General features: G+C 38.7%; 1 protein-coding gene and 1 long non-coding RNA gene across 2 annotated transcripts; both read right to left on the reverse strand.

Annotated features, from left to right (window-relative positions):
* Positions 1 to 528: 528 nt before the first annotated feature.
* Positions 529 to 2,231, reverse strand: LOC141640823 (protein FAR1-RELATED SEQUENCE 5-like). The gene is made up of 4 exons (XM_074449504.1): positions 2,175 to 2,231; positions 1,586 to 2,012; positions 1,138 to 1,374; positions 529 to 977 (listed from the first exon to the last, which is right to left on the reverse strand). The coding sequence occupies exons 1-4, from the start codon at positions 2,229 to 2,231 to the stop codon at positions 529 to 531; spliced, it is 1,170 nt and encodes a 389-aa protein (XP_074305605.1).
* Positions 2,232 to 4,426: 2,195 nt separating this feature from the next.
* LOC141642775 (uncharacterized) lies at positions 4,427 to 6,082 on the reverse strand. Its single transcript, XR_012543420.1, has 2 exons — positions 5,734 to 6,082; positions 4,427 to 5,514 (listed from the first exon to the last, which is right to left on the reverse strand). It is a non-coding gene; the product is annotated as an uncharacterized LOC141642775 (long non-coding RNA).
* Between the last annotated feature and the right edge of the window lie 10,937 nt (positions 6,083 to 17,019).

Below are 17,019 nucleotides of genomic sequence, written 5' to 3' on the forward strand. Positions count from 1 at the left end.
AAAGAGCAGCTAATTCTTTGATGCGATCAACATGCAAGCTTTTTGCAACACCGATTGTCGAATAAAACTCTGACCAAACATTAGAAATCTCCATCTTGATAACATCAAATAGGGGTCACGATCCTCTATGATATTGCCAGGAAGAATTGAGAAAGGGTTTCTATATGAAGCCTTACACCAACGAGGGACGATGTATTTCGAAGGAATGCTTTTCAGGAGATTAGCTAAGAAAACCCAAAATACATGCTTGCAAAGTAAACCTTTACTTTCAAAAAGTTTGCAACTGCAAGTAACCTCTTGTGTTGCGACATTATATGAAACCTGGAATGTAGAATGTCTCAACTCATCATTAATGTCATATACACGAACATCCCCACTTACAGGCATACCAGCAAGGCCGCAAGAAGAAGTGTTCTTCAATTCAACTTGAACATCATAAAACACTTTATGGGTGTAGACAGATGCAGCATGTAACTCAATTTTAGTAGCCACCGCAGTAAGTGATGTAAATCGTGCTCACCGTCCTTATCATGACATTTTTGCAAATAATCTTTGTTGTTCCATGGCGCTTTCAAACCGCATCCAAAACTCAACCAAAGTTCCAAAATGAGTCTGATAACGCTTATAGAAGGAATTTGAACTCTCGGATCTCTGAGTTGTTCTTAACAACCCTCCCATTGGCATGTCTCTAAAATAGGCAGGGATCCAACAGTGCTTCTCACGATACATGCTTGAAAGCCATTTATGGCCAACAAGGTTGAAATCATTCATAACTGCAAGCCACTTCTCTTCAAACTCTTTTGGTTCTAAAGTAGAATCCCAAACAACCGAATGCAAACGAGAGAGAAAATCAGTCTCTTTGCATATGATTGCACCTACTTTAGAACTAACTTTTTCCATAATATGCCACATACAAAAACGGTGGCGGGCTGTTTTAAAAACATTAGGAATAGCAAGTAACATCCCAGCATCTTGATCTGTTACGATACATAAAGGCTTCTTTTGACCCATACAATCCAAAAAAATTTTGAAACACCATGTAAAGGAGTCTTCATTCTCATGATCAAGCAAACTACAAGCAAATGTGACAGACCGTTTGTGGTGATCAACTCCGATAAAACGGAGTGAAAATCATACCATATTTATTAGTTCCGTATGTAGCATCAAAGCTAAGGGCATCACCAAACTCAGCATAGTTCTTCCTAGACTCAGCATCTGACCAAATCACCCTGCTTAAACACTTCTGATCATCAATCTCGTGTGCAAAATAGAAACCAGATTTAATTTTTGCTAGCTCTTCAAGATGATTAACAAAAAGAGTTGCATCCTTTAAACCTATATAACATTTGACATCCCTAGCAAAATTCTTAAAATCTGTCAAAGTTGCTCCAACATTAGCATAACCATCTGCATATTCTTTGCATTCTTTGAAAACTAATGGACGCCCCAAATTGCAACTTTGAGTTATCAATGATTAACTTTTTTTGGAAATAGGAAAGTTTCCTTACAACTTTCTGGAACTCTTTGTCGTTAATAGAGAGAAGACGGTGATTATGGAAAGCAACAAATTGATCAACTCTACAACCTCCACCCCCCGTCGCTTCAACCCTCATCATTGCTGGACACCCAATCCTAGTAACTTTAACATTCCTTGAAACATAAGGCTTAGCAGTAGAATCTTTCTCAACAGGACACTTCAGTTTATTTTTATTCTCTCTGTATCCTTGACGATTACAAACAATAGACTTCCTCAGTAATTCACCACCACGGGTACGTTTTGTAGTATACAGCCTTGGCTCAAACCCACAGAAAATTGCATATACCACAAAAAAACACATTGCTGAATCAAAGTCAACAAACTGCATTCCCAGTTTAGGTGTGAATGACTCCTCAACTAGCCTAGTACATCTCTCACTACCACCAGGAGTGTAGCTCAATTGAAGTGGATGTATTCTTTGTTGGATGTGATGTGCAGGTTGGGGTAAAAACAGATTCACGACAAGATTGAACCTCTGAATAATGTAAAGGTAAAAAAACAATCAGAGAATAAACAAGGTATGTTACAGGGGTATGTCATACATGTTACAACAATACATCATGGCTGTTACGTTAATGCAGCATATGTGTTGCAGTAACTGAAGATGTGAAATTAAGAATGAAACAAAACATGTTACAGTGATTGTTAAAATACTGGTACAGTAATGCATCATATCTGTTACAGTAATTGACATAGTGAAGGTGTGAAACTTTTAACTTATATTCAAATATAACATGTAACAGTAATGTAGCATATGTGTTACAGTGGCATAAAAATCTGTTAAAATAAACATGCGGATTAATGAAAATAATTAATTAAAATTCTACAATAAAATAGCAGAAAACACATAAATTAGCATAGCATGAGTTCTAATCAATGAAAAATAGGTAAAAAAATGCACATGCATGTATAGAGAAAGGAGTGTAAAACGAAAAACAGAGAAACGATGTTATAACCGGGATGAATGTCATCTTCAACGGAAACATTAGTCAACGGAGTAGACGGAACTGTCGACATTAAAACAGAGACCTGCAAACACAAAGTAAATACTGATTAGAACGATGAATAAGCTAAAACGAACAATTGAAATCATAATTTGATGAAAACGAAACTGAAGATGAATTACGATTGAAGCCTTGCACAAAAAAGTGCAGGAAATACCTAAATCAAAAGAATAACAGAAACGGATTTAGACGACCATCAGAGTAAGCTTCAACAGCTGTGCATAAATTAAACAATAAATCGTCTAAGAACAATAACAGTAACAAATTAGGAAAAAACAGTAACAAATTTAACATAAATAATGAGAAGTACAAGTAAAGATGATAAGCGAATTCACCAGAAAAAATTGCGAGTTGAAGGTGAAGTAACAACGTGAGAGAATTTTGAAGAGAGATAAAGAAGAGAGAGAAAGTTGTTATGATTTATGAGGAAGATTACGCAGAAATACGTGTTTATATAAAGTTGAGTTTGAATATAAAATCTGAGATTTAATCTCAGCCATACGATTGAGTTGATTAGGAGATGATCGGATGGCTAGGAATGGTAGGACGGACTCACCCTAAGAGGGTAGACTCAATAGATCCTAACTCTCTCTATATATATATATATATATAGAGAGAGAGAGAGAGAGAGAGAGAGATTGGATTTGGTGATTTTGGTTCTTATGGTGAGTTGTGAGTTGGGGGAATCTCAGCCACTAGATTATATTAGAGATGAGTGGTCAAGATCAAATCTTACATGTCATATAAAACCATTGTCATTTACTTATTTTCTATTTTTTTCTAATGTTACTTTTTTTTTACTTTAATTTTTTTCTCTTTTTTTTTACCTCGTGTTATTATGCTTTTTTTTTTACCACTTTCATTTTTGTTTTCTCTTATGTTTTTCTTTAATTTACTCATTATGTTACCTTTTTTTCTTTTTCTTTTTGTACCGGATGTTTTTTTACTTGACATTTTTTTCTCTTATTTTTTTTACCTCGTGTTATTATGCTATTATTGTGCTTTTTTTTACCTGGATTTTTTTTACGACTTCGATTTTTTTTTCTCTTTTTTTTTTACCACATGTTATTGTGCTGTTATTGTTATTCCGCTGTTATTGTGATGTTATTCTCAACATTACTTTGATTTTTTTACGATTTTGATTTTTTTCTCTTTTTTTTTTACCATATGTTATTGTCTTTGTTATTGTTATTCCATTTATTATTGTGATGTTATTCTCTTTATTCTTGTGAATTTTTTTACGACTTTGATTTTTTTTTCTTTTTTTTTTTACCACGTGTTATTGTTCTGTTATTCTGCTGTTATTGTGATGTTATTCCGGTGTCACTTTGATTTTTTTACTCTTATTTTTACCGCATGTTATTGTGCTGTTATTCCGGTGCCACTTTGACTTTTTTTACGACTTTGATTTTTTTTTTTACCACGTGTTATTATGCTATTATTCTACTGTTATTCTGCTATTATTGTGATGTTATTCCCGTGTAACTTTGATTTTTTTACTACTTTCATTTTCCACTCTTTTTTACCATGTGTTATTGTGCTGTTATTTTGGTGTTATTGTACTGCTATTCTGGTGTTATTGTACTGTTATTATGGTGTTATTCTTACATTTTTCTAAATTTCTCATTATGCTACTTTAAATATAGTGAACATAAGAATAATCCTATTGGCTATTATGACATCAGACAAGTTTTGCTTCTTCATTTGGTTTCGCTTCATCTTTGCGCAATTCCTTCGAACTAGAAGTTGATGGTAATCCTATAACGGTCGAAACACTCACAAACTAATAAGTTCATATAAACGCCCAACCGTCTGCATAATGTTGTATGTTTTAGCTTTAGATTAATGTTGACACTGAGTAGCAGATTTACCAGGTACATCAAAATTACAAGGACAAAACACTAACATTATTGAAAAAATTTCTGCCCCAATACCACCAAGACGACAAGTAGCAGATCTCACCACCGTTCACACACCATCAATTCGTTCACCACTGATGCCAATAAAAGTAGTTGTTTAATAAAAGTAGTAATGCTTTGCGTTCTAGATGAAAATTTGGAATCTACTTCTTTTTGTTCGAAAATTAATAAGTACTACAACTCTAGCTGTAACATACCGACAGTCCGCCATTTTCTCGGGAAATTTTCTTCCAAAAACAATTAAGCCTGCAACATTTAATTTTGAGGTGCTTGCTTGTGGGCTTCTTATTCCACCTCCTTGCTTGTGTGCTTCTTATTTCACCTGCTTGTCTACTTGCTTGTGTTTAGGTTCTTGCTTATTTGATTCTTTTTGTTGAAACTTGTGAAAACCTTTGGTACAGGATGAGCTGTTGGAGAATCCCCAATCTGTAAACAATATCCAATTGCAAAAGGCAGAAGCCGTAGTGCCTGGCAAGGCTTCAAATAGCAATCTACCCATTGCTGAAAATCTGCTGGAGGACCGAAATTCTGGCGGAGAAGCATCTGGCACCCATCATGCTGCTACTCCCTCTTATAGTGTACAGAATAATTTGAGCAGAGAAAATCAGCGTTCTTCTCCTGCTGGAGAAATGGCAGAAGTTGCTGACCAAATTGATGTTGTTTTAGTGGAAATACCAGTTATCCCAGAAAGCGACATGAGTTATGAATCGGCAATCTGTAGATGAAACTTCATGCCAGGTTTGCGTTTTTTTTCCTTTTCTTTTTTAGGTTTTGTCACCTTTTGTTCAATTCTTCCTACGTCTATATTTTTGTCCTCCAACTGCCTATTGACTTGCATTTCCTTAATCTTCATTCTTTTACTTCTTTCCAAAAAAATTCTGATCTAACATTGTTTTCCAATTGTGATTCTTAACTTCCCACAGAAAATTAACATGAGAACTCGAGCTCGAGAATAAAAACCTCCGGAGCCAAAACCTCTGATCCTTATAAGGACGATCCCAAGCTTAAAAACTAAAATTTATATAACAGAAGAGTAAGCAATCACCTGTACTCCCTGCATTTGCATATGGTGGTAAGGGCAACGATAGAAACTTTCACAAATATCGATCAAAAATATAAAACCTCATAATCATCAACATAACATAGCAATGCAAACACCAGCATGTTGCAATTAACACTTTCCGATTAAATTCAATTTGAAACTCAATAAAAACAACAACAAAAAATAAAAATAAAAAGATGCAATTAAAAAGGGGGAATTGAAAAGGCATACGGATTCAAAAAGAGAAGGTCTGGCAGCAGAAATACTTATACGTCGCACAACATTCATCGTTTTATCCTCCGTAATTGATTAAATTAATTGACAATTTCTTCCCCTTTTTTCGAACCCTAGAAATTCGAAGGAGGGAAGGAAGAATTTCAATGGATGAAGATGAAATAGGGGAAAGAAATATATTTGGGAGAAACATAAGAGCGGATAGACTTGTGCGAAATGGAGTTGTGTAGTGTTGTTTATGATGGAGCGATGTTACGGAATCGCCGCCATTGGAGTATGGTGAGGTCGCTGAGTTGAGTGGCTGATTTTAGAATATGAAAGAGAACGATAAAATTAGCTGTTTAATAAAAATTCAATCTTAACCGTGTATTTAGTCTTATTCAATGGTTGAGATTTTCCAAACTCACAACTCACCGTAAGAATCAAACTCACGAGATCCCGCCTATATATATATATATATATATAGGCAAGATCCGGTGAGTCCACCTATATTTTTGAGTCCCATGAGTCCACTTATGTATCACACGCTGTACACAAGAATATCACGAATTGAATAACAATATAATAGTATTTTTTTTCAGATTTGTGGCTGAAAGTTTAAGTTGACGAAAGATGTAGTAGGGTCACAAGTCACAATCTATAAAGACCACTAACGTACCAGAACAAAAAAAAATTCGAAGTAGGAAGTTTATTCGCAGATACATTCACGGACACCCCAAAATGGAAATTATGGAGTTTATTCATGGACAAAATGATTACATCATTTAAACATTCCCAAGTCCCTGTAATTCAAACAATATAAAGAGAGTAACGGATTTATAAAGCATACTTGTTCGTAGCAGGAGCGTTCCAGGATATGAAAAATCCCGTGATAAATAACACCAAACCATGCATGACAGCAGTGGAAGGGTAATCTGGCAAAACCAATAAAAGCACAGCATTTAGAGGAATTGTTGATCCCGAGCTTATCTGAGCAAGTATTATCCTGCCAGCTGTCGGTAAACGCCCTGACATCCTGTCCCCAAGCCATCCTCCAAACAAACCTCCTATTGAACCGGCTATAGTAAACAGCCCAGGAAGGAATGATGTTGTTGTGTGAGAAAAGCCTGTTAGCTCCAACCACATCGGAGCAAATGACAAATCAGACCAAGGAAACGAGCCCATAACACCCTGGACCACAATAATTTGGAAAGATGGTATCTTTATGACTGATTTGGCTTCATTTACTAATTCAATCATGGAGGAGAAGTAAGAATCGAGAATTGCGTGAATAATTGATGAGATGACTTATTTGTTAGATAATCGACAGTAAATAACCAGTCATTTTGCATTATTCAATGCTATCAATTCCACAGTAACCAGTCAATTTGCAACTATTCAAGAATCGAGAAGTAGTTTGACATATTTTGGTTCAGTGGTGTGATATTGTATAAAATAACCCGTGATATTGTTTAGTACAACCAGTGATATTGTTTATTGTAAGGTTTGATACTGTTTTGTATAACTCGTGATACTCTTTTACTGGACTCACAGACTCAGATACAATATCACAGGTTATACTAAACAATATCACAGCTTTTTTTTACAAAAAATTTTTTTTTTTTTTTGTAAAAAAAAAAACGTGATATTTTTGTGTAGAGCGTGTGATACATAAGTGAACTCACGAGACTCAAAAAGATAGAGTGGACTCATGTGATCCTAATTCTATATATATATATATATATATATATATATATATATATAGAACTTATGGTTTTAATATACTCTTTTACACGTTAAAGTTTCTAAAAAAAGAGCATGTTAGGGAGAATTTAAGAGTCTAACTATAAATCTATTATAAAAGTTATTTTTTTTGTACGATAAAAAAAGGAGAATAATTTTTTTATAGACTCTACTTAACGGCCCGTGCATCGCACGGGCATTAAATATAGTATATATATATATATAAGAGTTTTTTCGAGCGATTCTTAAGCGTTCACATCATCAAAAATTAATTTAAAAAAGTATCATAAATAATAATTTTTAATATAAAAAAAATAAAGTGGAGAATCTTTTAATTATTATAATATATATATATTTCCTAAATTATATTCAAGTGATATTTCCAATTTTTATATCAAACTTTTACATTTCACTTGGCAAAAAAATATCGTTAAAAAAATTATTAAAATAATATAACTAGCTTCGTGGTAAAAAATGCTATCATTAGAGTATAGATTTCATATTATTTGCAGATATTAAAACTTCTTAGTATGTAAAATTGTGTAATTTTAAGTATGGTTTTTCCTTGTGGACATGAGCCACCCGCGCCGCGCGCACTTGCGCTTTGTGTGTTTAAGGCAGCGACACTTCTCCCACGGAACCTTGGATTGCCAAAGCACATCATGGGCCGTTACAGATTTGTGAGGCATTGAAACCGGTGAAAGGTTGAATAAGCCTGCATTTGTGGAGTCGCCACCAATTTTTATGGAAAATTGGAACCATTCGAATACCTCGTGTCATGTCAAGACACAACATAGTGACATGATCACTAAGAACTCGTTACCCTTAGCATTCTATGTCTAGAATGACTCTCGTGGATGCCAATGAACACGCATGTTCACAGAGATCTGGAGTAAGGGGGTGAGGGTACGTATTAGGAAGTCCTTTTACTGAACACCTAATCCCGCCTGCCTTGATAGCGACCTCTACTAATGATTAGGGAAATTATTCATATTTGATATGTCGTCAATTATATGCATGCAATGCAACATCCACAGATTAATCCTAGCATGTGAGAATTAACTATGTCGGTGAACAAATAATTTAGGCAATCATTAACGTCGAAATCAGGATTTAGAATTGATTACATGTGAATATAAGTCAATAAATCATACATAAACAATAAAAACGATAAATAAAAAACAATGATAAAAATTATAATTGATTACAATGGTTAATTGATTTACGTCAAAAGTAAACTTAAGACTCAATTTTGAATAGAAAAAGAGGAAAATAAAAGGGTTGGAAATTAAAGCAATAAAATAGATCAGATTAAGGGTTATATTACGATTATTAGTTAATTAAGCACGTAATTAAAGGCTACGTCAAAGCGAGAAAAGAAGTTCAGAGACAGAAATCACCTCAGAAAAGGCGCAGCATCTGCTGCGTCCCTTGGAAGAGGCGAAACTATTCATGCGTCTGTTCTTGAGTTGAGCTCTGGCTTGTGAAGTCAGAACTGCTATCTGTTAATGTTCGATGGTGTATTTACGATTGATTATTCATATTTAGACTCAAGTGGAAGTGTTTTAGCATGTTAATTACTTCTGTAACCGTCAAAACGAAAAAAACGGATTAAAACAAATTTAAACGAGTTAGAACGAATTAGATTTATTTACGATGTCGGAAATACAAAAGGAACGAATCTAAAAATCGAATAGAACTTGATAAACTTAAATCAAACAAGGAAATTATGTACAAAAGACGAATCTCAGAAACTTGACATGGACAAATCGAGTTTCTAAAATCCGGGTTTGATTTAATGATGAAAACCCGCAAATATCGAATTATAAGGGATTTAAGTCGAAATAAAACGTTATAGTTGAAAAGAAATTATTAAAACATGGTTTATATACTGAAGAAAGAAAGAAAATAATAAAAAGAACGAAAAGAACGAAACAATGGAAACCCGAGGAAGAAGAAGAAAAGCAGGAGCAGCGGCAGTCTCTGGAACAGGCGCAGCAGATGCTGCGACCCTTCGAAGAGGCGCAGCTGCTGCTGCCTTTCTTCTCGACATCTGGTATCCGTTGTTGCGTAAAAACAGTTTTATGAAAGGGTTTTTCTAAGTCGGTTTGAAATATACTTTTGACGTAAACCTTAGATTAATGGGTACAAAAATGAAATACAATAAATAAAGATGGGATTTACGCCCTCAGACTTACATGTTTGATGAAACGAGATTAACTAAGTTAACGTTAGTGATTGCTCGACTCGAATGTATGTAGAAAGTGCCCTCGTTGGAGGATTTTAGATTAATTGATTGATGTGTAGTGGTCAAATTGGTCGGTCATGCAACGTGACTGGTACTCAGAATGATCTGAGCTTACGTGGTCGATTGATCAAGCACGTAGGCGTCGAAAACTTAGAGCAAGGTCTAGAATGCAAAGGGAGAAGAGAAGGGCGGACACTCGCGTGAAAAATATGGAGACCAAAGGTCTCTATTTATACCAAAAAATGTGAAGAGTTTTGGAATGACACAAACTTTGGAAAGAAATCACGTAAATTCAATAAACAGCAAAAACGAGCTGGGGAAGAGGCGCAGCAGCTGCTGCGGTCCTTTCAAGAGGCGTAGCACCTGCTACGTCATTTCCCCAGAAGTTTCCTTCTACGGAAGAAAGATTTCCGCGTTTCTATTATGGAATTGTGGTAGATCTCTACTTCCTTATTCCGTTAAATATGATATATGGAAGATATTTACCAAAAGATATAAAATTTAATTAGGAATAAATATATAGAACATTCTAGAACATTCCGACTCGGCATTTTAAACAGTTTCTTAGAAAATGAAGCGGTTTTTGACCCGGACTCCAAATGAACTCTAATTATTGTCAAAACGACCGTATCGGTGCGTAGATGACAACCAAGGGGTAGACACAAGTGTTTGATCTATCACCTGGCGATAAACTTATGGACTGTCATAAATCATTCCGTGTACCAAACATGCGGCCCAATCATCACTGGGTGGTTGGCGGAAGGTGTAGAAATGAGGTATCTACAGAGCCCTCACTTTAACTGAGCCTTGGACAAGGCGAAAGTCAAAGTATAGCCATCAGGTCAATCGAAGATTACAACCTGACGACTATGGCGACGCAAGGCGGCTCAAGGGGTCTGAACCAAGGACCTGTCGTCGGGAACATTTTAGAGTATGTCGACTATCGGAGAGGGTCATTTAAAGTCCATTAGACTATGTAAGGAAGCTCGCCAACCATAAGAAGAAATTATACCTGAGAATCTCATGGGTGAAACGGGACGGAAGGCGTTCCGGCGAAACTCTGGGTCTGAAGATAACTTGATGTCTAAAGGCTAAAGGATTACCTGAAAGGTCTGAAGGATCATCTGAAAGATAAAAGATTATCTGAAAGTACTGAAGGATTTTTTAGGGTCAGCAGGACGTCGGGAGAACTGCTGGAGAATCTGCTTGCATCGGTCTTCAAGCGAACTCTTCTTCTGAGAAATTCGTGGACTGTGAATGGCAACGAAATCTCGCTTGGTAAAATAATGTCTTGATTGTCAACAGCAACACTGCAAAATATCTCTTGGAGAAGTATATATCGACGACTAGGAACATCTTGGTCGTCAGGAGCAATACTGCAAAATATTGCTGAGGAAGATATGGATGACTCTGTCTGGATTGAATCATTCTTGGGAGATCTGCTTGTGTCTGATTTCAAACAAACTCCACTTCTTAAGAAGTACATTGGCTATAATGAACTCTCGCCGGGAATATAAATGTATTGATAAAGGCGTGTCTTAAACATCGTCTAAGAAAATGAAGAGGCTTGACTGATAGTGGCGCGTCCTAAGCACCGCTGGAAATCTACTCGGTTGTTGCAAGCGAAATTCTGATAATAACTGAGGAGCTTGTGAACTGTGTTCAAAGGAGTCCTTGATGGGAAACAAAATGTTGTGATGGTTTGCAGTCCGTTCCGAAAGAATACAGGTCTGGACGAAAAGAATGCCCAAGAACAAAATATAATATATAGGATGTCGGAGAAGAGGCGCACAAAACTTGGGCCCACAAATAACAAACTTATAACGAACTTTTAAATTTGAGCTGGAATGACGCTGGGGAACAGGCGCAGCAAGAGCTGCGGCATTTGGAAGGGGCGCAGCTAATGCTGCGTCTTTTCTTGGGCTTGTCCCTGTCTAGGTAAAAACCCGACTAAAACCGTGTTCTATTTCATAATTACAAAACACAACTTCTTCTCAAATTCTTTCAAATTCCAACCAAAACTCGCAAAAACTTGATCAATTCGTGCCATAAATCATGACTAATCGAGGTATGTATCTTATTCTTGCTTTAATTCGCGTTTGTGGTTGAATTTGGGCCGAAAAATTAGGGTTCTTCCCCCTTTTATGTCAAAAAAATTGGGGCTTTCACCTCAAATGAATTTGCTTGATATAATTGACATTAGAAATGGATAATTGGCAATTTTAGGAACATAACCATGTATTCTTTTTGAATTTTCGTCAAGTATTGAGCATTTGGGCGAAAAATGAGACGGTTTCTCAGCTCCTTCGAAAATAATCTTAGGATTGTCCATTTTTGATGAAACTTGGTGTGTTGGAACCCTTGTGTAACGGGTAAACTTGATATCACGTCGAATTTTCGATTTGTGACAACTCTTTCAGGACACTTTTTAAAGCATAATCGCCATTGTAGCGAAATGCTGCCGAAATTTCAAATCAAACCCGAAACTAGACTTGAACTTAGACTTGACTTGCCCAACCTTCCACATGTGTGGTCGGGTTTTGAAAGAAATAGCTAAAGATGGCGAGAAAAAACCATTTTTAACGCTTGAAAATGCTTGAAACAGCTTCAAAGAGGTTTGTCATGTCCTGACATGGCCTTGTCTATCTTGATTTTGCAGGTGACGTGCCTTTTACGTTGAGGAGGGACCCCATAGACATGGACTTTGACCTTTCTCATGCTCTTGTAGGGGGAGAGAGGCAGGAGGAGATCGAGGAGGAGGTTGAGGAGGTCCCGAGGAGGGCCAACGTAAGATGAGGTGGTCGCCAGCTCGTGGGTGCACCCGAGTGGGCCGAGAAATGGGATGGTAGGCATCTCATTTGGGCGGCAGAGAGCCACCTGTCTTATAGGACGGCGAGGAGTCTGGTAAATTTTGAGCTTGTCATTTTCCATTACCTTTCCTACTCGTCTACTGTTTCATTTCTCATTTGTTTTATGGTAAAGATAGCTTTTACTTTGAAGTGATACAGGAGGCCGGGAACATGAGGTCCTTTTCTGATTATATGACGATGATGGATGCCTTCGGGAGGCTGTCGGCGGAGGAGAAGGCCATCATCGAGTTGGGAGCCTTCGGGGCTTTGGTGGGAGCTTGGAGGGCGATAAGGAAAGGAAGATTCGAGCTAACCTTAGCCTGATTCGAGCTTTCCTTGATCGGTACTGGGACACGACCTCGACTTACCATATGCCTTTTGGAGAGGCCGGGGTCACTTTGGAGGACTACGGTATGATCTTGGGTCTGCCGTGTGGAGAGGAGACTTAGTTGTGGTCGTTGACGGCCATGAGAGTAGACTCGGCCGAGGCGAGGAGGCTGATCGGCTCGAACCTGGCGGCAGGTGCTGCCTGCGTTCCCGGGTTGGTGCCGAGTTCTTACGTCAGGGACTCCTTTGCAGGTAGGACCCCGGCGATGGTGACGATGGATGGGAGGAAGGTGCCTCCTCCTCCTTATACTGCTGAGCAGAGGGCTTATCTGTGGTTGTGGTGGTTCTTGTCTTCGATTTACCTCGGAGACAAGGGAGAGAGACTATCGACGAAGCTACTTCCCTTCCTTGCAGACTTGAGTAGCTTAGGTCGTTGGGACTGGGTTACTCGTGGCTTTGCGGTCCTCACTCGTTACATGAGGGCCATGGTACGTCCAGACCTGATGGAGAAGGGGACTTCTCCTGCCACCGTTGGTCCTGGACTTCTGTTGGAGGTATGAACCGTTCCTTTGAATTATGAAAGATCATTATTCCTTCGCTTTTTTATTACTATTATTGTAGAAAATAAATTATTATTCTGTTTGCAGGCGCAGGTTTACTCCTACTTTCCTAGCTTCGCGCCCAAGAGGACGGAGCCTTAGCCGAGGGCGTACCCTGTTGTGAGGGACTGGTTGGTGTGCTGAGGAAGAGCCAGCGCTCTTATTACGATGTTTGTCGAAGGGGCATGAATGCCCTGAAGTTGGATAACGTAAGTGCCTTCGATCCTTATTTGGTTACTTTTCCTTTTCTGTCCTTTATTTAGAAGTGATGTGATCATAGGAACAATCCCCTCCCGCTTAGAGCTGATCATAGGAATGACCCCTCGTTTCTTTATTTTAGTGGGTGCCTAGACCTTGGGAGGACTATCCTGAGGCTCCAGCATTCGTGGCCGAGGTCCTACGTCCCAGGAGCTCGAGTCGGCTATTGCTGAGGACGCCCATGGGACATGTGTGGTACTTGGGCGAGCGTTTGACTCGGCAGTGCTCTCGTGACACCTTCACGGTTCCCATCGATCCTCCACGGACGATTTTTAGGGAGCCTTCTGAGACCGAGATAGAGGCTGACTTGGCCGACGCAAGAGGTGATGCCCTCCTTCTTCCTGGTGAGGACTACTCTGAGTTCATTCACCGGAGGTTGGCGTACTGGCCGATCGTGGTAAGCATTTTTACTTTTCAACTTGTTTTTGAATTGATTTGACAAATGACGAACGATCGTCAAATAAAGAGCCATTTGAACCTTGTAGGAGATCGAGGTGGCAGGCGTCGAGCCCCCAGCTTACCCAGAGACACTCGAGTACATTGACGCGGCGGGCATGACGACGATCTTAGAGTTCCGCGACTTTGCAAGGAGGTGACGGACGCTGGCTTGGAGGAGTGGCAACACCTGGTGAGGAGGGTAAGCCCCCAGCTTCGGCTGTCTTTATTGTTTTTATTGCATAGGAATGCATTTGTTCTTCTTTGAACCTTCTTTGTTATTCGAATGCAGGTGGCACCGTCCCGGTACGTGGCGCTGTGGAGGGTGGTCCCGGTATGAACCTCTCATTCCCTTTCTTATTTTATTTTAAATTTCGTTGCTGATACGTGCATTTTATATAGTCTTTTTAGGCCTTTTTATGCACGTATTTCCATGCTTTTATCGTAGTTTATGCTACGAAATGCCCCGAATATGCTACTTTGGGTTATTTTGTCTTATTTGCAGGAATGAACAAGAAAGTAGTGAAATCAAGCCATTTATCGTCCGTTTTGCATGCATTTGGAGGAAGAGTGAATTTGGAGCGGAAATATTGCTGTCTTGGGATGTGTGAAGCTATTTCGGGAGCTAAAAGGACAAGTCAAAGTCAAACTAACGATATTTTGTAGCTGCTGAAGTCAAGAAGCACTCGATCGAGTACTTTACTAGTCGATCGAGTGGTTTTAGGTCAAATACTCAGTCGATTGAGTACTTTAGATGGTCGATCGACCAGTTTCATATTAAGGGTTAGTCGATCGAGCACTTCTTTTGGTCGATCGAATGGTTTGAGCCAGGATTTGCTCGATCGAGTGGTTCTAAATCACTCGATCGAGTGGTTTATCCTACGGGCTTGGGCTTTTTAGTTTATTTCCGTCAATTAGGTTGAATAATTCCTATTTTCCTATAAATAGGAAGTTAGACGTCATTTGTAATCTCTCCCTTCTTTCCTCTTACTCTGGTTCAGACGCTGCTTTTCCCTGTTACTTTGTTCCTCTTATTTCCGGATCATTAATTCAGTAATCTAATCTTTCCCTTTACTCTTATTTACTGCTTATTTCTTCCTTATCTCTCCCTTTTGTTATTGTTCTTTATTTAATTATGTCTAGCTAAATTCCTCTGCTAGCATTAGGTGATTCAATAGACCGATGTTAATTGCTAATTAGGTTATTAGATCTGTCGTTGTAGTTAGGTCTATGTTGTTATCGCTGCTTTAACTGTATCCTGCTAGTTGATTCGAAGCAATTACCCTTTTTATATTGGTAAACCTTGACCTGGACCGAAAGGTTGGAAGGGGTGAGACCCGCAGTGAACAATAGGATGCTTTAGTGAGGGCGAAAGTTAAGCTAATAGCATTTTAGGGCGAATTGAGACCGAAAGGAGATATTCATTGCCCCTTAGACCGACACATCGACTAATCTGTGACCTTACCTGCAATTAACTGACGTTCATTGATGACCCGAAGTCCTAGTTCCCTTCTCTTACCGTTAATTTCTCTCATCTTTATTGCTCTTGTCTTCGCCTCTTTAGTTTAGTTTAAACAATCAAAACTCCCACATTGTGACATTAGACAGATAGAATAGACAAGTAGATAGTAAACCGCCTCCCTGTGGAGATCGACCCTACTTACCGCTAACTTCTGTTAGTAGTAGCTAGGTATTTATTTTTGGTACATAACGACCGTATCAAATTTTGGCGCCGTTGCCGGGGAGGCAACTATTTATTTATTTGTTTAATTCTGTCTGTTTTTAGCCTCAGGGGATTTTTCCCTTGAGGTCGTTCTAATTTTTTTCTTTAGTGCTGTTTTGATAGGCCTTACAGGTACTACCTAGACAGTTCTAGGTGAAAGATCGTCAAAGGGAAGGCTTGAGTACCTTTGACCCGTCACCTATGTTCCATTATATGGCGCATGAGGTGATTTACTGCGGTAGATGTGGTGCTGCTGAGCACAATGCATCCTTTTGCATGGCAGAAAATGACGAAGTTTACGCGTTCCAGCAGCGCAGTCGAGCTAGTCAAGCAGCTGTAGTTGTGCCACCACAACCACCCTATCAACGAGGCTACCAAGAGCCTCCGTTTGTCTGGCCACCGCAACAAGATCCTCCTGATATTCGGGAAGAAGACATGGCGGAGCTGAAGTCTTTAATGAAGGCACTTGCATTCCAAATGCAAGAAGGTGATAGAGACACTTTTTCGCGATTTGATAAGCTCGAGTCTGAAATAGCTCAGTTAGTTGTTGAGTCGGATAGTTGGCAACCAGAAGAGGTATACTGTACCGAGATCGGTTTTCCCCATGAAGAAACCATGTTGCCCAATGCTGAGGATGATTTTTATGACTCGGATGACGAATTTCTATCATATTTCACTGCCTTACACGAGGATTTCAGATCGAGTGACTTATATTAGTCGATCGAGTGAATTTCCAGAAAAGTTGTTCGATCGAGTGGTTCAAAGCACTCGATCGAGTGAAAATCAGGAGGGAAGTCCTCGATCGAGTAATAATTCTGCTCGATCGAGTGAGTTGGCCAGCGAGAGCAATGATTTGTTGCTTGGGTTCGTTTTAGACGACAATTTTGATGATGATAATGGATACGGTGAATCCCCCTTATTCAAAGCCGAGTTAGATGCACTTGAGGCTGCGATTTACGGGATGAAATCCACTGAGGAGGTTGACGAGGAAGCAGCTGAGTCGGTAATTGCTCCTAGCACGGAAGAGGTAATAAATTCCTTTATCTATGATTCCATCGTTGAGAGCAACCAACCCGAGGTAGTAGACGGTAATTCTATTATCGTCTGTTTAAATAGTACATT

Source organism: Silene latifolia, chromosome 2, assembly GCF_048544455.1.
Source record: "Silene latifolia isolate original U9 population chromosome 2, ASM4854445v1, whole genome shotgun sequence".
Lineage (NCBI taxonomy): Eukaryota > Viridiplantae > Streptophyta > Magnoliopsida > Caryophyllales > Caryophyllaceae > Silene > Silene latifolia.

Coding starts and splice junctions, on each gene's coding strand:
- LOC141640823 (XM_074449504.1), bottom strand. CDS start 2,231: ATGTCAATTACTGTAACAGATATGATGCATTACTGTACCAGTATTTTA. Junction 2,013..2,174: donor CCAGTATTTTAACAATCACT/GTAACATGTTTT, acceptor TACATTATTCAG/AGGTTCAATCTTGTCGTGAA. Junction 978..1,137: donor ATACGGAACTAATAAATATG/GTATGATTTTCA, acceptor GTATCGTAACAG/ATCAAGATGCTGGGATGTTA.